The sequence below is a fragment of the Vulpes vulpes genome, chromosome 7 (assembly GCF_048418805.1).
Source record: "Vulpes vulpes isolate BD-2025 chromosome 7, VulVul3, whole genome shotgun sequence".
NCBI classification, from domain to species: Eukaryota; Metazoa; Chordata; class Mammalia; order Carnivora; family Canidae; genus Vulpes; species Vulpes vulpes.
This window is the reverse complement of record NC_132786.1, coordinates 120,087,150-120,110,381: the sequence shown is the minus strand read 5'-3', so window position 1 is coordinate 120,110,381 and position 23,232 is coordinate 120,087,150. Positions and strand designations below refer to the sequence as shown.

Sequence of the window (23,232 nt, the reverse complement as noted above, 5' to 3'; positions counted from 1 at the left end):
TGAGACCCAACTCTAAAGAGAGACCTAATTGTCAAACTAGTTGCTCACAGCATTTTTGACTTGTTTCTCTTAAACAGTGTAACTCAATAAAACTCCTTTAAAATATATAAACAAGTCATACCTACTAACACAGGAAGAGCTAAGACTATGTATACATGGAAAAGCTGGTTTGACTGTTTTGATTAACTTGACTGCTCAAGTCACTCAAAAGTAATCACCAGTTAAGCAAACCATTTTGACAGATTTTTGGCCCACTGTGACTGCTTATTTGACTGGCTTGCCTGTCAGGTTGAAGTGGTCAGATTGACTGGAGACAGTCTTAACTGGGAAATTTAACTTGGGAGGACGTGGGTGTCTGTATACCAGAATCTACTTTAAATAACTTTATTTGAAATCTGTACCTATTTTTCTAGGACCAGTGAGAGAAGTTTGAAAGTGACACATTGCAGCATTTGACTTTCTAGAGTGAGATGTCTTGTCGCTTGCTAGAGCTGGCGATATATTTATAGGCTACAAAACAATCACATTTTTTCCCTATGCACATATAGAGTTCAATAGGATTGAAACTCTACCCTAACTTGGCCAAGTCTTAATAAGGCACAACACTCTCCAACTCTTCTGAAGGGTTGATGATAGATATGTGACAGCAAATGACTTCTCAGATATCAGGATGCCAGTTCAGTCATTAGTGACTGGTGGTAAGGCTGAGTTGACCTTGCCACTAATAGTAGTTCTTTTAAGAAGAAGAATTTATAAGAGGAAGGAAAAAATCAAAATAAAACACCAAACAAAACCCTTGGTGAGATGCAAGAGAATCTGGTTGACATTACTATTTGAGCTGTTTTTTGAAAGCAAACCCTTTATGTATCTATGCTTGTGTTCTTTTGGAAATTTATTTTTAAATGAGCTCCCAGGTTTGGGCAAGACAACACCATACGGATGGAAAGAATTAATTTATTCTCACATGATAGTGTTGGATTTTACGGGGAGAACACATCAAAGTTATTGACTTCTGTAAGCACATTTTTATATGGTCTGGTTTATGTTGGTTGAGTATCCTAATGTGTTTATATTGAGAATTTGAAATATCCTGTTATTGTTTGAAAGACTTATTCACATGATGTTCTTTAACCCTCTTAACATTCTAGCTTTTCTCATGGATATGTAAATGTTTGGTAAATGTTCAGAACTTTGATGCTACGTCGTGTACTTCTATTAAATATATTAAGACGAGATGGAAGTTAGGGCTGAAGTGTTAGTAAGGACTTTAAAGTTATGACATTTTTCATAAAACAGCTTGCTTAATAGTCATATTTTCTCTTGCATTAGAGTCACTTGATATATCATTCTATTTTTTTTGATTTTGTGATTAATAGATGGAAAGGAGGCTTACTTTAGTTTTGCTTTCAAAGTTTATACTTTTTAGTCATTTTATGATTAAATCTTTTTAGCAATAAATTCTTTGATCTGAGTAAATGAGAGAACTAAATCAAATCTCACGGTTTAAAGAATAATATAGAGAAGCCATTGAGATGTGTATTTAAATTTTATATGTTCTCTACCTTACAGGACCATTATTAATTATGTTTCAATGATCATCTTGATGCTTCAGAGTTTTTACATATTTCGGATTTTTTTCCTTTGGCTATGCGAATGTATAGCACAAATTTACCTCCTTGGTAGCAAGTCATGTGGGTACCTGTTGCATTGTTCCCTCCTCAGAACAAGGTACCAAGAATTAAGACATATTTGTTAAGTTAAAAGGCAAAAAACTTTGTCTTAATAATTATTTCTTTTTTAAAAAATTATTTCTGATGAGGTACAGGGTCTCAGTGAGGATTTGAACTTTTGCTTTGTTTCAAAGTTCCTTAACCTACTCTCCTCCATCTTCACTTTTTCCTATGGAGAGAATTAGGCTGCTCATCTCAGGGAGATAAGGTAATCCAAACTCTGCACATGACACAAAGCAATACTTATTACTCACTACGCTTACTAGCAATTTATGCCATTATTATCACTATGATTATTAGTATAGTTTTTAACCTTGAAGAGAGTACAATGTAAGCAGGGGTGATTAATTTTTTAACGGTGCGACTTCTATCACTTGGTTAATCTCTTTGAGCCTTAGTTCATCAATTAAATGCATAAAATAAGGGATTAGAATCACAAGGGACAAAATATGAGATCACAAAAAGGATCAATGGATAAGAAAGTGCTCTATTAATAGTAAAATATTGTATAAAATACAGAATGCCGTGTCCTACTCATTCTATTTATTATTGTCTTTGGATTCCATGGTAGTTGTCTGCTTACTCTATAATCTTGTGGCTGCATATGTAAAAATTCAGTTCCAATGACAGAGAAGACTCACATAAACTGTGACAATGATGGTGAGTTATTAAATGGCGGAAACACTTAGAAACCAAATTATCTATGCAATGACACTGTTTTTTGTTTAGTCTCATGGAAACATCATATTCAAAGTTAACAAGTGTCCACAATTTTGTCACTGTAAGATGCTCTACAAGCAGTAAGGAAGAAAATTAAAACCATGTTTAATGCTACAATTTTTGGAGGTAATCTCCCATTGAGAAATGGTTGATAGACTGTATATTTTACCAATAAATCTTTTATGGTAGAACTTTTGCCACCATCAAGCAAGTGATCTGTGTTAAGAAGCAGAGGCATTTGTGGGCATGTTGGCTGGTTTACTGAAGCAGATAGTGAGCAACTGACAAGAGAAATGAAAATGTAAAAATTGACAGAAGACAGAGGAATACCTTGTTCAGGGGATTTCAGAGGATGACCCACCAGTGTCCTAAACTGGGGCCTCAGCTTTCCAGTCTTCTTGGTCTTACTCTTCATACTTTCTCTTTAGTCTGATTGAGTCTTAGTCCACTGGCTATTCCATCTTCTCACCTTTGGGCCTTTGTTTCCTTCGATGTCCAGCCTTCGTCCTACTTATTTCAGTGAGGGCTCATTTCTTGCTCCATTGTCCTGTTATACCTGACCGTCCTTGACCAGCACAGCCTCTCAGATGCACCTTAATCCTTAATTTTATCACACCCTCAAAATCCCTTTGTAATGTAAGGTTACATATCCACAGGTTTGAGGATTAGGATATGGACACCTTTGGTGAAGAAAGCATTACTTTGCCTACCACAGAATAATTGAAAATAATTGATAAAAGCTTAAAAATATGAAAATAACATATTTTATAATATATATTTTTTCTTTTTAAATTTCAGTGAAAATTTTTATTTTAATTGATTTGTCTGCTCAAATTACAATGGAAATAGAATCCTGGATCTTCATCTCTGAAATCACAACAAATATTTTCCAGATATTTCAAAGCTAGAATATTAACTAGCATTTTGAGGCTTTTGTTGTTTTTAAAAAGTGAGTGACATACACAAAAAGATATTACAAAGAAGTTTTCTGTTATTTCAACTTTTGCCAAATTTTTGTACGCATTTGTTTATTTCTTAAATTTATCCCTCAGAGCAAAAAGTTGAAAGAGATGAAATACAATAGTCATGATAGTTATTTAGAGTGAGCCCAGCTGAAAATAATAGTTTCTGCCTTCCTCACCTCCTCCCTCCCTATCCACGTGTTTTCTTGATGAAAAGGCCTTAGAGGTTTTTGGGAAAGAAACAGTTAAGTAAGAATAAATAAGGAAATTCCTGGGAAAAGGACTAGCTCTACAGAATAGTGTACATTTAAAACACAGATCTAAAGACAAGAGTGGAACAAAACATCTTTAAAAAAAAAAAAAAGGAAACACTCCTCTAAAGTTAGTCTATTCTGATGGTAGACTTCAATTGTGGCATTGTCTCATACCGTAGGGAGAAGCCAGATCTTGTACCATGTGGTGGTTACAGGACAATGTGAAACACAAAAACAAAATCATGAGTGAACCAAGTCAAACTTAACGAATCACAGGGAAACGACTCCAAAGGTTTCTCCACCAGAGTGGAGTCAGCTGATTGATACTTGTATACAGATATAGGACGCATTTTTTTTTCTAGTAATGGAGGCTGGAGTTCATTTTTATTATCCTCGTGAGCTGGTAATAAATGCCTTGTAGTTGAAAGAATGTCCTACTTGCAATCAAAAAGACAAAAAGTGTTTACTTTTTGCCTGTGTGATTGTGAGCAAGTCTGATAATGCGTTTGAGTTTCAGTTTCTTCATCAATGGAATGAAGACAAAAGTCCTTCCCCAAACCATTGGAATATTTGATTCCATACGTGACAGTGGCTACTATTATATGGTATCCTCAGGCCTTCATTTACTCAGTGAGATGCTATGATCTGTCTTCTCAATAAATTAATGCTCCTGGCTATGTACTTTCTGTAACTAAACAGTTTGCAACGGAAGTATGTTTCTTTGATTCTAAAGAACAATGACAGGGGGAAGGTGAAACTGTGCGCAACAATTGGGTACCTGATGACCTTTCCTACATGCGGGCATGATTACTGGAGGAATTTGATTAATGTAGATAAAGTGATAACAGATGCATATAAAACACAGAGAGCCAGAAATCATCCTATTTACTAGTTAAGTAAAACAAAGACAATGTAGATTTTATCCCTTTTTCCAGAAATACTAGTAATAACTATAAAAATTGAGTGATAGAAATGTACTTATGAAACAAAGCCACTTTCTGCAGTTTGTCAATCAAAATGAATAATTTCAAAGTCTCATTTTCAATTAGATTATTTTAATATTTAACTACCTAAAATGCCCCAATCGTATTCTTTAGCAAATGGTTAGACTAGAATACCACAGTTCTAATGATGACATTTTATTATCATAAAAATGACTTCATTAATTGATGATCATATATCAACTCATAAAGTAGATAAAGGACATGAAAAGTTTTCAAGCCTGAGATAGTATTAAACCATTTGAATTGTTTAGAATTTTTTTTTTCAGGAATAAACCATTATGATCCTTTTATTCTCACAAAAATGTACTAATTTCTTTGTTATAAATTCAACTACCTTAAGTGGCCTGTGAGTTTCTTTTACAATAAGGTCTGTGTAATTTGACAATATATTGATATTATCCCAAATCTAAGCATTAAGATATATTAAAAATGAAGAGTATATTGCATTTGTAATAGAATGATGTCAACGATGGCAAGTGTTAGAAGGAGGTTTAGATTTTGTCCCAGGTGTTCCTATTGATGGTTTTGGATCTATTTTAGAACATGTAAAATTAAAAATAAATGTACTGATGACTTTCCAAGATATTTGAAACTAGACCTTTTAAAGAAGTCAGTCTTGTTTCTCCTTTATCCTCTGAATCCTTGAAAGAACATTTACAACTTCATAATGAAAATGATTTAAGGTCACTAGACTGAGAATGAAGAAAAGTATGTTTAATCATTACATGAGAGCTTTGTTTTAAGTTGAAAGTAACTGTGAAGTATAAAGTATCATATAAACACAATTGTTGATTTCTGAAGCAGAGAGGACTTATAAAAGTCCTCTTAATAAATATTCATGTTTAAGCTTTAATGCAGATAAACTTTTTAAAAAAGAAATTTAAGACATTTTACTAAATCTAGCGTAAGTAACTAACTTGTATATTTCTACATATACAGAAGACAATTTATATATGAAAGTTCTGAAAGCTTCAGAGAATAGTATTTTACTCAGTTAAACACAGCTAATAGCACTACATACAAATACGTATAATATTAAAATATAATGTTACCGTGAACCACTCTTTCATGTTAAAGGAAAAACACATCTTTCTTTTATTCATTTGGTCTGTTGAATCAGAAAGGACATTGCCTCATGTCACTACTTCCCCAAGAGATAACATATTGCTCAGTTTGGATTTTAATTTTTGATGCATTATAATTTTGGAAAATAAAATGGAGTTAAATAGTGTGCTGAAGTTTTAAAAACTAATTTATGATATTGTAAGATTAAATATTATTTATGCAAAGCATATAGCATAGTTCTTTCTACAGACTGTTCACTCAATAAACAAAATAATGCAAAGTACAAAATCTATTATCCAAAAACCTAGGGCTAGATGTGTTTTAGAGTTCTCAGCATTTCAGGAATTAAAAGATAATGTGGTACATATAGAGGGACCCAAGACTGCATCCCATACTCAAACATATTAATATATCCACAGCAATGTCTATGAATATCTATTATAAGTGAGATAAAGATTATAAATAGTCTTACTTTATTTCAGATTTGATTTTTGCCACCAAATATCCACCAGACTTAAAAAAAAAAAAAAAAAAAGAAAAAGAAAAAACAACTTCTGATTTCAGAGCTTTATGGATTTTGGAATTGCAGTTAAAAGGTTAAGGACTGATAATGAGAGTTGTAATGCAATGGTATTAGGAAAGTAAGTCTGTATCTATATCAAAGGGTTGATTGTATAGCTTTGGAAATAGAACAAACTAGTAATTATTGAATTAAGGAGGATTTACTCCACTGTGTAACACATAAAAACCTCAAGTGAACATTTTGCAAAATGTGTAAAAAAAAAATCAATAGGACCTGAGATAAAAATAGAGTTTAGAATCAGAATTGATGCTTGATGTGTAATTAGAGCTTGGGAGTCGACCATGTTCAGTTCTAGGTCCCCTCATCTTCTTAATTCTATACATAATCTAAAAACCATCTCACCAGTTACCGTCTAAGTGTAAACGCCAAGTTAGTTTTTATCCACAGTCCATACTTCGCTACTGAGTTCTATATACCTAGCGGCCTACTTCACATACGCCCTTGGACACTTTCAAAAACATCACAGACTCAGTGGATTCAAAACCAAACTATGATTCTCGGTACCTCCCCAAACCCCAGTCTTCTCTGTGAAGGGCATCACTGTCCATTCAGTCACTTAAGCCAGAAACTCCAGTGCCATTCCTTTTTTTTTTTTTTTAATTTAGTTTTTTATTTTTTTATTCATGAGAGAGAGAGAGAGAGAGAGAGAGAGGCAGAGACACAGGTAGAGGGAGAAGCAGGCTCCATGCAGGAAGCCTGATGTGGGACTTGATCCTGAGACTCCAGGGTCACGCCCTGGGCCGAAGGCAGGTGCTAAACCGCTGAGCCACCCAGGGATCCCTCCAGTGCCATTTCTTAATCCATTCTAGACATCTCTGAAACCCAGCTACTTGGTTTCCATATGATTACTTCACTCTTATGGTCCTAGTTCCATAACCCATTTTTCTTTCCTAGACTCTCCTTTTACCCCGCTAGAACTCATCTGGCTGAACTACTTGTGTCCTCTTCCTTGTAGTAAAGAAAATAAGACATATTTATACACTTAAAAGCATTGCATGGACTGGCCCTACTGCTCTAGTCCTTTCGTCCTCTCAAGCACTTTCCTCATCTTGCTTCCTCCCATCAAGGTCTTTGCACATCCTGTTCCATCTCCCTGGAATGCTTTCTCTATACTCTTGCTCCAGGTACTTCCTTTTCATCTTCCAGATCCTGCACTACCATCCCTTCCTCAGGTAAACCAGTCCTACCTTCAGTCTGGATAATTTCTGTCCACATGCTCGTAGTCCTGTGTATCTCTCCTTCCTATTCTTATAGCACCAGAGAATTTACAGTCATTTGTGTTTGACAAAATTCTGTCTCTTCTGTTTGTCCATAAGCTGCATGAGGAGAGGGACTGTGTACCACGTTACCCACCCACGTAATGGCTACTGTATAGAGGCACGCATGTTCATCTCAGTCTGTCTGCTTGCTTTTGTGATACCTTCTACTTTTGCAAAATTTATCACACTGTATTACAATTTTTTGTTTAGTTTTTTTATCTATCTCAATAGACTGTGAACCCTTCTAAGACTGGGTTGTTTCTCTTTTGTTCAGAATTATATCCCCAGAACTTATTACAGTAGCATAAAATCTGATGTGTCATAGGACTCAAAAATATTTGTACAATCAATGACTGCTAAGCCTGTGAGCACAGGGTCAAATGTAAAGTATTGTGGCTCAAGTTATCTCTATGTTTCATATTAACTTATTTTGGTCATTGATGATGTTGCCAGTTGACTTTAGTGTGTGCTTGGCCTGTTGTGTTGTTTTAAACCCAACATGAGGTGGTCAGTCTGTGATGTGATTCTTTTTTTTTTTTTTAAGACTTTATTTATTTATTTGTGAGAGATACAGAGAGAGATGCAGAGATATAGGCAGAGGGAGAAGCAGGCTCCCTGCGGGGAGCCCAATCGAGACTCAATCCCAGGACCCCGGGATCACGCCCTGAGCCAAAGGCAGATGCCCACCCACTGAGCCACCCAGATGTCCCTCTGATGTGATTCTTAATTGATGTTTATGGCTCAAAAATTCCAAGTACACATGCTCTTAAAAAACAGATCGGAATAAGTAAATCACAATTATTGCTGATATTTGTTCTAATTCTTTTAAAGGTATAATATGGCAATTTTCCTGAGATGCTATTATCAATAAAACAAATCAGTGCAAGCATAGATGGAGCTAGACTGAATTGTAAGGGAAGCTTAGACATTATAATGTAAATATGAGTGCTCTTGGAGTGCAAGCATTTTTGCTGCTAGAACACTACTGAATTAAAAAAAAAACTCTGCTTAATAATATTCATGCCTCTTTAAAGTTTTTTAAGTGTGGGTCTCTCTTCAAAGACATACCGTTGGAATTATCCAAATTCAAATGATTGGGACTGAAGGAATATGTTACAATCACATTTTACATTATTATCCACTAAATAGCTTTGGATTATATAATACTCAGCTGAAGTATACTGACAGTTATTCAGAAATCTAAGTAAAACTTTTGATGAACCGGGCCCTACTTTGTTCAGTAGTTATATCTCAATCAGACAAGCTCGACTGTATAATTTTAGGTTTAGTCAAGATGAGATTTATGGGTATATCATATCCAAAGACTGCTGCAAGGAAAGTAAGATTTGAAGAAATGAGTTATTAATCTTTACTACATAGCATTAACAAATGTCGTGTGGCTTTTATGAGTAGGTACCTAGAGGTAGTAGATTCATAAGCCCCCCAAAATAGATTTCTTCTTATATACCTCTGATGCTAGGAATATAATGAATAGTCACCTATTACTCACTTGTGAAGTCCAAGCTTTTACTTCATTTATTAAATTCAAGTTTAATGCAAAATTAACAAAATTAAATAAGGACTGTCATGCTGTAGTGAATGGGATTGCCTGTCTTGCTTTCTCACAGGGGTGTGAGTGTGTACACGCATGCAGATGTCCGTGTGTGTGTTTGACGACAGTGTATTTGTTTTTATTTACTATCATGAGGTGCTGTATTTGCTATAAATCTATTTCTTGCTGAATATATTTCTGTTCCTGTTCTTGCAGATCGTCTAAACATGCTTGTTAGGTAGGTGCCCGTGTTTGCTTGATTGATTCGTTGGGCTAGTCAAATTAATGGTGATAAAAAGTCTTGTTATTGAGATAATTGCTTATGTGATGTTTGCCATCACTTTTTAGTTTTGAGTTTCCAAAGGCCAGTACCCAGAAGGTGTTTTATCTCCTCCCAGGTCCTGTGCCCTCAGCTTAGATAAGTGGTCTCCAGGTGGATAGTGACATGTGGGTCATAGCCCTGCTTTCTAGAGAGGAATGACTTTCCCTTGGGACGGCTTTCACAAAGAGCAAACTCTCATTAAATGTTAAACTCTCAGCAAATGTTGAAAGAATTAGCTGAGGGCTTTTATCATCATCTTATGGTTTCTCTATAAAAAGATAACATTTTAAAAGAAGCTTATATATGTGTGTGTGTGTGTGTGTGTGCGCGCGAATCATGTTTATAAGTATTTATGTGATGTACAGCAGTATTAAGGAGATATGATACAAGCAGGCAATCTTATAGATGGAGAATCACAGGGTTTGTGGAGTCCTTCAAAGATTTTTTGGTGCAACTACCTACTTGCTTCTAAAATTTCTTTGTACAATATACTCTCTCTGTTGTTATCCACTGGATGGGATATGAAACCCATACAAGAACTAGGTCAAAAGACTACAGTGTAGAACACTGAAAAGTAAATTGGAGGAATGAACTCATGTATCTAAGAGCATAATTTGAAAGCCACTGTGTGAAAATAAGAATGACTCCACGTGGGGGCATAGAGAGTCCTTCTCGCCAGCACTGCGTGGCTGGCCCACATTACTCCACAGTCTTCCACCTATCAGGAGATCTTGTACCCAAATGCAAATAGAGTCATTTAATGACATTTTGTTAATCTTAATTAATTTCTAACAGAATCTTTGCTGTTGTGTAAAGTTGAACCCTCTTAAACCTGATCTAAATTCTGAGACTTAAAAAAAAAAATTATCAGACATCAGTTACCCTAAATAGTTTCCTCTTGTTTCACCTGCTATAGTCAGAGAATGATAGCTGACTTTTTACTATGACATTTGGCTACTTTGTCCTGGACCTTCATCAGTTCTCTCAATAGTCAGGATTCCTGCATCTGTTCTAGTCTAAAAATAAATGGAAAAAGGGGGAGGGGGAAATCCGCAGATACATACATTTTGCATTTGTAGTGAATTTCCCCAAATCATTGTTTCCTGCAACCAGAAGAATGTATTTTTTGCTTCCTGACCAACTCCTTCCCTTTAGCTTATATGATTATAATTTTTGTAATACTAAATACTGTAATTTTTGTAATCTTTTATAAACTAAAAAAAGTTTACCCATTAAGCCACATTGCCCTAGTTCACTTATTAGTGGATCTAAACATTTTCTATAGCTACCTAATATATTATTTCTAATTTTTTTTTTTATTTATGATAGTCACAGAGAGAGAGAGAGAGAGAAAGAGAGAGAGGCAGAGACACAGGCAGAGGGAGAAGCAGGCTCCATGCACCGGGAGCCTGATGTGGGATTCGATCCCGGGTCTCCAGGATCGCGCCCTGGGCCAAAGGCAGGCACCAAACCGCTGCGCCACCCAGGGATCCCTATTATTTCTAATTTCTTAAAAGACCACATCCCTTTATAAGAACATGGGAATCTAAACTACATTTGAAACATTAAATAATAATTTGACTTTTTAAGCTAAAGTTTTCATTTTTTTAACTCCAGATAATGGAATTTTTTTTAATGCCATAATCTCTATCTAAAGGTTGGTTTGAGTCAGTTGCTGTTGTGGTGATGATCTTCCCAAGTGATCCTCTGGATTAGTGAATCCGGATTAGTGTATCTGCAGTGCAAATTGCTCTGGAGACCGTGAATACTATCTAAGGGTCCAATCAGACTGGCACAAGGTTATGTATTTGGGCTTTTCACTGGAGCTGATTCATATCATGCTTTGGGCCTTTCATCAGAAATAAACGCAGTGGATGTTATGATGCATTGCCTAGATGATCCCCTTCACAACTGAGCCACTATTCCGTCTGCCTGCCTCTTTCTTCACCCTACCCTGACTCAGGTTCTGAAGTCACCCCCTACCCCCAACAAACCTTCTCCAGGCTAGCTTCAGAGTATATTTCCTGGGTAACCCAACTTAAGACAGTAATTTTTTTTTTAGACACGGGCAGATGGAAGATTTCATGGCTTATTTTATAAAAACTGTTATCAGGATTTTGTTCAAGTCCTCCATGAAAAAAACCCAGTTTGTAAATCCTCAGATAGTATTTGTAAAAATATTTGTCTTTCCTCAGAACTGATACGGTCTAATTACTTAATAGGAAATATATATTAGGTTGAGCCATAGGGAATTGATACTTTATAGATCAAAAATACTCAAATGTCTACAATATCACAAGGTTCCACCATATATATAATATATGTATAATATTAATATATATATTTTAAATTTACCTTTTTCCTTGGCTGCCAGGATGCTCATGGGTAAATTTCTATGCTCAGTTGAAATATTAATCTTCAGCCTACATTTCCTGGTATGAATATCTCTTACCACTATCTCTTACCACATTCACACTTTATATTTATTTATAATGTTTTAGAAAATAAGGGAGATTATGAGTAAATGCATTCTTTTAAGTGCGATACAACAGATTTCTGCATATAGACAGAAACTTAGATTTAACATGCCCCTCATTATGTTTAGTTTGCAATAGCAGCATATCAGAGTGATAATGTTCAAGTGTAGTACTGAGTTCTCTTTGTTTTTTACTTGTTTTTATAAGCAAAATTTCATTACATTTAGATGGTCTCAACCTCTTTGACAGTCCAGTGCACCAAATCACAGCTGACATCTGCTCCAGCTTTCTAGCCGAAGACTTTGATATTCTGGTTATGGCTTACCAACTTTTCTAGTAGATTCCCAAAGCTCTCTGTGGTCACCATAGTTATTCAAACACTGTACTTCAATTACTTTAATGACTCATTTGGTCATTCACTGAACATATGTGAACACACTTTTAGTCACTTGCTATGTGCCATCCTCTGGGTTGTGTGCGAGATTTATGGCAGTAAAACAGTCAGCAAGAGAGTCACAGTCCTTTCCCTTACAGGGCTCATATTTTTCTTCCCTTTCTAATCTCTGATGAGACTGCAACTCTATGAAGGCAGGCACCGTGGTTATTTCCCTTCTGCCTTTAGGGCACATACACTTGGCACTCAAAAAACATCTCTTAAATAAGTGGATAAATGAACAATGGGAACCTGTCATTTCATCTACTTCATCTCACAAAATCCTGGGACTTCCATAAGACAAATCCAATAGTTTAATGGTTATGTCTGCAGATGCCAGACAATTTAAAAGTATTTTAAAGTAGGCCACACATGGTTTGGCTGCTGATTTACACTCCATTGTCTCGTTGTTCTGATATCAGTTCCTGATTGGAGAAGATGGAGGTTTTCTGGGGAGTAGTTTTTGCACATTCCATTGAATCTTTCCCTGCTCCACTAAGCTTCTAGTCCCTTATGCCTACTCTACAGATGTTCCGTAGATGGCATCCCAGATGGTCCTCACCCATTGTAATTCTCTATAGAAGACCTCAATAATTTAGGCAAAATTAGAGTTGATCCCATCTTATACTTTACTCTGTCTCTGTATACAGTGGCCTACAGAGGAGATGGTAGTCTTGCTCTGAGGAAGGAAATGGATTCATTTGAGTTCTTTTTTGCAACTAACATTTGTGAGCATCTCATAGCTTCTTGTCTTCTTTCTTGTTTTCTTTGATTTTTTTGCATTTGACATTTCCTTCCTTTTGCCCCTGTGCAGGACCATTTCCTTCCAATACCCAATTTATAACCACTTTCTCTTATAATTGTGTTTTTAAAATCAACTGCTTTTTGTGGCATTTTTATTTTTTAATTATTTTTTAAGATTTTATTTTATTATTTGAAAGAGAGAGAGAGGCAGCGGAGTGGAGGGGCAGATGGAAGCAGACTCCCTGCTAAGCAAGGGAGCCCAATGTAGAGCTCCATTTCAGGCCCCTGGGATCATGACCAGAACTGAAGGCAGACACTTACCTGACTGAGCCACCTGGGCACTCCTTTGTGGCATTTTTAATTCATTGTATACACCACTGAGCTTTTCCTTTGCTCTCCAGTCATTTCAACTATTTACTCAAGAGCCATTATTGCATAGTGTTTAGGAAGGCAACCTCTTGCATTGCAGCTCTATCCCTTGCTAGCAGAGTGATGGGAGGCATGTTATTAAACCTCTCTGTCTCTGTGGCTTCATCTACATAGTACAGTAGGGATTAAATGATACTTCCCTCCTAAGGTTGTAACAAAAAGTAAATGAAATAATGTAAATATCTTAGTACAGTGCCTGCTACCTGTTGCAAATTATTATTATCATTATTGCTTTTACTGTAGTTGATATTAATACTGTCCAACTAGATCGTAAGCCTGTAGAGCCCTGGGATCACATTTACGACTCCTCTTGTACTCTTGGTGTAACAGCAAATGCAATAAGTACTCTAATGAAGGCTCTTAGAGTCAATGGATGAAAAGTAAAAAATGAATTAGCTAATGAACGTTGTAAATTCTGATTCAACATACTTTTCTTAGAACAAGAGGTATTTTTCATTTGTAGGGATACAATGTTCTTTAGTCTTCAATTACATTGTGTGATTCGTAAATCCGAAGACACTATTTATAATGTACATTTTGTAAATGTATACAGATTAAGAAGGATTAACTAAAACTGTAAGATAATCTAAATAGCTACCCTAAAAAAATTATCACTGGCATTTTAATGAAATGTTATTTTACAACTTTAAAGCTCATAGCAATATAATTAGTAATATGTGTAATCTTTATTACCAATCTTAATCTTTTTTATATGACTGAAAAATTATTTTATGGTAGCACAATTAAAATAATGCTAAAAATGTCAGCATAACAGAATTAAACTAAAGTAACTACTACAATATTGTACCCCAAACCAGCTAATTTAAATGCAAAATACTTTGTAAAGGCTATTTATCTGGGCTAATGCATGTTAAGGGATTTAAGGAGTAGTTTGTGTAGCTGAATAAAAGGAAAAATAAGCACTGTACAGCAATCTTTACTATTGTTTAACATGAGGGAAATATTAAATAGGTTTATATATAGGCCACTTGAGGAAAATGTATTAGAAGCCACATCACAGCATAGTAAATATTAAGAGGACTGGCAGGCAAAACTACCTTCAGAGTCTTTAAAGGAAAAGCTTGACATACTTAAAATTGCACTTATGCAATTGATGTTATATTGTTAACTGGGATAACTAACCAGAATTTTAAGGCTTGTTTTTAAAAGGGATTTCAGGCTACTGGACAGTTGTCCAGTTGGCACATGGCACCAGCCAGGTTTTTCTCTGAATGTTTCCTTCAATTCATAATGGTCTACACAATTATTATTAAGTGAGAATATGGAAAGGTTTAAAAGTAAGATTATTTATTTATTTATGAATTTATTTATGTAATCTCTACACCCACCACAGGGCTCAAACTCACAACCCTGAGATTAAGATCAAGCCAGGTGGGGCACCTGGGTGGCTCCGTAGTTTAGTGTCTGCCTTTGGCTCAGGGTGTGATCCTGGGGTCCTGGGATCGAGTCCCATATCGGTCTCCCTGCAGGGAGCCTGCTTCTCCCTCTGCCTGTGTCTCTGCCTCTCTGTATGTGTCTCTCATGAATAAATAAATAAAATGTTTAAAAAAAAAGATCAAGCCAGGTGCTTTTAAAAATAAGATTCTTAAAAATAAAAATAGGGAATGCCTGGGTGGCTCAGTCAGTTAAGCATCTGACTCTTGATTTCTGCTCACATCATGATCTCAGCGCCCTGGGATTGAGCCCCAAGTGGGCCCACACTCTGCAGGGAATCTGCTTGAGATTGTCTCCCTCTCCCTCTCTATCAGCCCCTTCTCCTGTTGGTGCTTTCTTTCTTTGTCTTTCTCTCTCTCAAATAAATAAATACATTTAAAAAAAATAAAAATAAAAATAAATCTAGCACAGAAATTTCAAAAAGTATGGAAAAAAATCACTTAGATTTTCACTACCCATAATGCAGCATACTTCATATTTAGTATATATATTTCTAGTTTCTGCTCCATCATGGATAATTTTTAAAATATTTAATAAAAATAGTTGTGATTATGTCCCATGGAATATTTATATATAATATAAAAAAATCCAAGAAATATAAAGTATATGAAAATTACCAACAGTAGTGAGTCAGCTATATTTTCCTTGTGTTATTTTAGACTTCCTTTTCTAGAACCTCAAAAAGTATTGCTACTTACATATTTATTCCAAATTTTGGTTCAGTTACATGTTATTTTGAGAGCTATTCTTAAAAACTTGATTAGCATTGAAAATATTTTAGTAAGTTTAAATTACTTCTTAAAACTATCATCTAGGGCAGCCCGGGTAGCTCAGCGGTTTAGCGTTGCCTTCAGCCCAGGGCGTGATCCTGGAGACCTGGGATCGAGTCCCACGTCAGGCTCCCTGCATGGAGCCGGCTTCTCCCTCTGCCTGTGTCTCTGCCTCTCTCTCATGTGTGTCTCTCAAGAATAAATAAATGAAATCTTTTAAAAAAAACTATCATCTATTAATATCTTATGCAAATTATGACAGAAGCATAAACCATAAATCTGAAAGAAGTGGATGTTGTAGTGTGTCTATCGTCATAATTCAATTCTTGAAAATGTAACTCTGATTCACCAGATGATACTACACATGATATTTGTTTGGTTTTATTTTGTAGGTCTCAGCACATCTGGAAAGTCCTACGAAGTCCCAGCTACAGAAAGTCCAAAGACAACAAGTAAAACCCTTCATGACCCTTGACTACCAGATTGTCAACCAGACTCTTAAACGGTCACACCCTCCAACACCAAACAGTGCACTTCTGGTACAGCATGGACACCAGTCTCCTGAGAGTGACACTGGCCTTACTGGAAATCCACTCACCAAGTTACTAACTGTTGGGAAAGAAGATGACAATGTGGAATGGCATGTATGTCTAATAGCTACTTATGAAAATATATAATCAGTTTTTTAAAATTTAAAGAAATTAAAGTCTACATTTTTATAGTAAACGTTCCAAATGCAAATGCATTTAACAAAAAGGGTGTCTTAATGTACTCACTTATAATAATTAGTTATGCACATATTAATTACAATATATAATGAAATATAACAACTCATTTCTTAATACCTCATTTCAGTTGTATCTCAATGTGAATCAAAATCGGCTCTAACAGTAATTTATGTTAGGAAGATTTAGCTTTGTAAAGATTTTCTGGAATATTTAGTTAAAATGTTTATCAATAGTTATATTATCTTAAATACACATTAAAATAAAACAGGAAGAAGTTGTTTAAATAGCAGTCAATATGCGCTCTAAAATAAAAAAAATCTTACTGCACTTAATATTTTATGGAATTATATCTGGATTTCTTACTGTTAATTATTCATTTATTTCTATTTTCAACAAATACTTGTCTACCATTTACTAAATAACAGGAATTTAGAGGTGTGAGGGATACAAAATGAATAAGAATGTGTACCTTCATGGAAGGTATATTTATTATATTTATTGTGACTCGCTTGTGAATGAAATTTTGAAAAGCACTAAAGAATGAATTGAATTGGCAAACTACCAGACCTGGGGAAAAAGATTTTCTTTAATATTTCAGCGTAGAAAAACCGCATTTGTAGCTGAGCTTTCTATTCTTTTCCTTTTCTTTTTTTCCCATTTGATTTGTCAGAGGGAGCCACGGTCCTATGATCTCCCACATTTAATCTCCCAATCTACATTCCTGATGATTATTACTGATTTCAGGTCGCTGCTTTTTAGCTATGAAGTTTGTAGCCTTCAGTCACCAAAGAGTAATGCTCAGTACCCCGTTATGTGAATGCCAAGTGGTAGAGGAAGATTTCGTTTTTTGCACATTTTATGTTAATCTGGAAAAGGGAGAATAATAAGTATCTGGTAGACTGTTTAATAAAATGTAAAACAACCACAAAACGGGACTCATTGAAATCCAACACTGAGCATAAATCTCTATATGTGTTATCTACTGATAACTGTCAATAGGTGGATATATAAAGAATTTTTTAAAAAATGAATGTAGAGTTAGTTTCTCTATTCACTCTATGAAGAGCATAAAAAATATGTAGAATGAAAATCATCTGTATAGTAAATATTAGAACTCAACCCATACAATTTATCTTACAACCACCTTTCCAAAGTTCATTGCATTGTGTGGAAGATTGATTTCTAAAGGAAAAAACAAATCCCAAAGGATATGCATATGCCAGTCAGTTCCAGGCAAAACCCAGACAATGATCTTATTATGTATCTTATGAAATATGTTTTCTAAAAAATAAGAAAGGATAAGGAATATATCTATATCAGTGTTCTCAGTTTTTCTTAGTAAATGTTTTTATTCCCTAGGCACACAGCTTACCTTTTCTTTTATAATAGTTTTTACATTATAAAGGAAATTGATGTGATTTTAGTGGTCTTTCAGGTGGTGCTAGTCAAAAGGAGTTGCTGAGAAGGGCTGAAAGCCCCAAGAGGTGCAGAGCTCTAGGGGCAATGTGCACGTTGGTTACAGAAAATGTTTTCTATTTTTTAAGCCATTATACTTTCAACTATGTGTATATAGTTTCTTCTATCATTAATGTCTATTTAATCGTAAGTTTATTCAACGCGTTATTGTTTTAATCAGCGTGAGTTCTCTTTGAAGTCGACTTACCACGTGCACATTTTCACATACTGCCACCATGCACAGCCTTGTTATCTTTCATAGCTAAGATGTATCCTATGTTGTTGCAATTTCCTAATATTCTTTGATTCATGCTAGGAGTCCATGTCACAAAGCAGCAAGTGTGCAGTCTTTAGAGTCAGACCATATGGGGTTAGAACCACCACTTACTAGCTGCATGGTCTCAGTCTTTAACCTCTCTCTTCCCAGCATTCCTACAACTTGAAGAGTTGTTTTGATGCTTGCATTTTTAAAGTTCCTAACACAAAGGCAGAGTGGGGGCTCAGGAGATGGTGGCTGTTGCCATCCTTTGGTGTTTCTTTCTCCTACGCTTGTCTTCCTGAGACATCATAGAGTATTTTATTAATTCAAAGAAGATCTCAGAAATCATAGCTACCACAGAATAAGTCTGTGAGAGCATCCTTAGAGTCAGGATTTGGGAATTGGTATTAGGAGTAACGTGGTGATTAAGGGTCTCTGACACAGTGCAATATAAAATCAAAAGAAACCTTTTATAGCCTAGGCCTTTCCGGGATAAAATTTGTATTCGTGGCACACAAGACCCTTCCTATTTAACCCTGGCCTCCTGACTCAACTTCTCATTCAGCTGCCCCATTGCACTCTGTGCTTCAGTCATATGGGTTCAGCCATATGGTGATTCTCACAGTGACCAGGTTCTCTCTTCTTATGTCCTTTCTTTACCAACTACTCATTCAGTCTCCACCATTTGTCTAGATTATTCTAACTCTTCAAAATCCATTTCAGGTTTCTTCTCTAAGGAGCTTTTACTAGTGGTTCCCTGTGTGGATGAGCGACTTCTCATAGTAACACCTGTGTCATGTGGATAAAAATTGTATTATTCAACACAGCATTTTCACAGCACATACTATCTCTTAATTATTCATTTTCTTGTTTTCTTATCTGCTGTACCTCCTAGAAGCTATAGGTTGAGGGGAAGAGAAAAAAAAGTCAGCAAATAATTATAATATTATGTAGAAAGGATAATGGTATAGATAGGAGCATGAAAGTGCTGTTTTCATTCAGAAATGTCCATAATAAGACTTAGAGAAAGTGCCTAGTGGGGGCATTTACACAGATTAGGGAGCATGAGTAAAGAATAAAGGTGGAGGGGGCAGCCCAGGTGGCTCAGCGGTTTAGCGCCAACTTCGGCCCAGGGCCTGATCCTGGAGACCCGGGATCGAGTCCCACGTCGGGCTCCCTGCATGGAGCCTGCTTGTGTCTCTGCCTGTGTCTCTGCCTCTCTCTCTCTCTCTCTCTCTCCCTCCCTGTGTCTCTCTTGAATAAATAGATCAAATCTTAAAAAAAAATTTTAAAAAACAAGAATAAAGGTGGAGAACAGCAGAAAATGGGGTGAGCAGAAAAAGAGAGGCAGGTGGCACAAAAGGTGACAAGAGATGACAACAATAGACAAATCACAGAATCCATGTCAATCAATTTCAAATCCTTGAAAGGTTTAACTGTGGGGGCTGGAGTGACATAATCAGATTTGACCATTATATTCTGTCCTCTATGTAGAAGAGGAATGCATCCAGGAGGGAGAGGGCCAGCTGAGAGTTAGAGTTGAGGTATGTGGAGACCACCGTGTGGAGATGCCAGTAACAGCTAGAGATCCAAGTTCACCTTGAGGAGAGTAATCTAGACCGGAAAAAGAGATTTGAGAGTTGCCAGCACATGGGAGATACTTAAAAGCTCAAGTGAGAAAGAGAGCTCCTGGAGATCATGAATATAGTCAAGTCAGGAGAGCAGGGAACCAAGGATGGGATGGAGCCATCAGCAACATTGGAGGGGGGGGGGTCACAGAGGAGAGACTGTCAAGGTAAAATAAAAAAGACAGCCAGCGGGGTGTCATCGAAGCCAAAGAAAGAATTAGTATAAAGAAGGAGGGAATGAACTATACACTCAAGCGTAGCAGCCAAGTCTACTGAAGTAAGAGCTGATACGTATCTATTCAATCTGGCTGTTAAGCAGTCAAGGAAAATAACAACAAAAGGAATTTCAACAGGATGGTGGGCAGAAACCATTTGACAGGAGGTGGAGAAGTTGCAACCTGGGATGTTTGGGATGACTGGAAAGATAATAAGGCAAAGACAGAGAGTCATAAACTGAAAATTGTTTACTTGATCTGCAACAGGGTCTAGATTGGATCTACAAGGAAGATTGTGTTCTGATGAGTGAGATAATGGAATTTAGGATTTTTAGGAGTGGTTTAGGGGATGACAAGACTCAAGACCTGGCTAAAGAATAGGTAAAGAGAAGGCTAAATTCAGATTTATGATTTTGAGAGAGGCGAGTTAAAATATTCAACTACAATTGTTGATTTATTTTTCTGTAGAATTCTGACAAGTTGTTGCTGTAGGTATTTTTAAGGGCATGTGAATTTCTGATCACTTGGTATTACTTTTCCTTTAAGATTTTATCTTGAATTTTATACAACCATTAGGCATAGCATTGCAACTGTGATTTCCTTTGGTCATATTTGTGGTACATCTTTTCACTTTATTTTCAGCTTTCTCTCTTCTTTTAATTTTAATTAATGATACAATACCTAGATTCTTGAAGTAGTTCACTTACATTCTTGTTATTACCATTAGGATTTATTACCTTTTTAATGTTTTAAAATGCCTATGTTTCATTATTTGCCATTTTTTCTATCCTCCATTGAACAGGTTAAGTTTTTCTCTCTTTTCTTTTTTTGTTGCTCTAAATTTTTAAGGTACGTAGTTATATTTTTCTGCATCTATATCATTGTTTAACTAGGTCTATGTCATACCCTCAAGTGAAAATCTTCCTGAATATGGTCTTTTTTTTTTTTTTTTTGAATATGGTCTTATCTTCTTGTTCTCACTTATCCCCCTGTATTGAGATTTATAGTATCTCTCTCTCTCTCTCTCTCTCTCTCTCTTTCTCTCTCCCTCCCTCCCTCCCTCCCTCATCTCTCTGTCTATCTATATTCTTGTTTAGGCCACAAAAATTTTACTTTTATTCACTCATTTTTCTTTTTCTTAAGATTTATTTATTTGACAAAAAGAGAGCACTTGCGCACACATGCGCATATGCCTATGGGGGGGGGCAGGAAGAGAAAAGTAGACTCTCTACTGAGCAGGGAGCCCCCACATGGGGCTTGATCTCACAACCCTGAGATCATGACCTGAGCAGAAATCAAGAATTGGACACTCAACCAACTGAGCTACCCAAGCACCCCTATTTATTCATTTTTCTTATATTTTGTATAGATTTTATAGGATTTTTTACCCAAGATTTTATTTATTTATTTATGAGAGACACACAGAGAGAGGCAGAGACACAGGCAGAGGGAGAAGCAGGCTCCCTACAAGGAGCCTGATGCAGGACTCAAGCCCAGGACCCCGGGATCACAACCTGAGCCAAAGCCAGATGCTCACTCACTGAGCCACCCAGGTGCCCCAGATTTCATAGTCGTATTTATCATCTAACTGCAGTACCTCCTTGAAGAGTTTTTCAAAGGCTTTTTGCCTTAAAACTTCTGAGTTCTGCCTTAGAACAATTTTTTTTTCCTTAGAACAATCTTATTTCACCCCACATACTTAAAGGATATTTTACTGGTTATAAATGTCCAGGTTCAAAGTTCTTTACCTTTTTATTTTATTTTATTTATTCATTCATTCATGAGAGACAGAGAGAGAGAGAGAGAGAGAGAGAGAGAGAGAGAGAGAGGCAGAGACACAGGCAGAGGGAGAAGCAGGCTCCATGCAGGGAGCCGGACGTGGGACTCGCCCTGGGCCAAAGGCAGGTGCTAAACCACTGAGCCACCCAGGGATCCCCAGTTCTTTACCTTTAATACTTCAATTATTATCCCATTTTCTTCTTGTACCCAGTGTTGTTGAAAACTTTCATTGTTGGTCTTTTGTAGATATTTATTTTTAAACGTGTCAAATCTTATAAATGTTCTATTGCCTTCAAATCTCATAGTTCACATACCTATTATCTCCATTTTTTAGTTAAAATAATTTGCTTATTTTATTATCTTCATTTACCATTTTGAAGATGCTTATTCTGCTAATTTGTAATTCTTCTTTGTCTAATATATTAATTCTGTTTCATCTGATATAAAATGTTGTGTTTATTGTCTTTTTAAAGACAACAACTGGATTCCTAGGTTTGATTAATTTTGAACATTCCTGGAAGCTGTGAAGGAAGGTTTTGAATGGATTTTAGCTATTAAAATCAATTTAGAAAATGGAGGAACCAATGTCTTCAATAAATTAGGGGCAAAAATAGTCAAGTCAGTGGGTGACAAAAATGAAGGATAGATGTGTTAGAGAAGCAAAGAAGAGCCTCCAAGGAGGATGGGTTTTCACATGTAGGAAAGAAAGGGTTTCTGGTGAAATAGGAGAAATCTATGTTTATTGAAAACAGGGAAAAATTAAAGATGCAGGAGAGTGAGTCATTTAGGATGCAAGTTTCTGGGAAGAATGAGGAAAAATGATATATGTATATATAATTTTGGTGAAACTACTAGAGATACTCCAAAGAAAAGCATTTATCATAAATTGTGTTTAGCATCCTTCTTTCCTCAGGTCTTCTTTACATTTGTCCAGTACAAATTTGTTGTCCATGTAACGATAAATGTGAATGAGAGAAACATCATGAAATTAAACTTTGAGTTTAGTAACAATCAAGAAGATATTTTAAAACTTTCATGGACTATGCTAAACAAAAGAAACAAAATATGCATATTTATTACCCTAGATCCTTTAACAATGTCTCTATGCACATGCAATAACGTCTAATGTCCAGACCATATGTGGAATCCAAAAAACAAAACAAATGAATAAACAAACAAAAAAAGCATAATCAGACCTATAAATACAGAGAACAAACTGATGATTGCCAGAGGGAATAGGAGTGGAGAATAGGCAAAGCGGGTGATGAGGAGTGTGAAGTACAGGCTTTCAGCCATAGAATGAATAAATCATGGGAATAAAGGCCCAGCATAGGGAATGCCCTCGATGGTATTATAATAGTGTTGCATGGTGACAGATGGTAGCTACACTTGCGGTGAGCATAGCATAA

The 23,232-nt window shown here is 35.9% G+C and overlaps 1 protein-coding gene across 1 annotated transcript in view; it reads left to right on the top strand.

The window, feature by feature from the left end:
* Window positions 1–23,232, top strand: part of TFEC (transcription factor EC) — a 69,610-nt gene that overhangs the window by 8,095 nt on the left and 38,283 nt on the right. Inside the window, exon 2 of the mRNA XM_026012153.2 lies at window positions 16,152–16,403. Coding sequence (XP_025867938.1) covers window positions 16,224–16,403 — 180 coding nt within the window. The 5' untranslated portion in view covers window positions 16,152–16,223. The remainder of the gene's footprint in view (window positions 1–16,151; window positions 16,404–23,232) is intronic.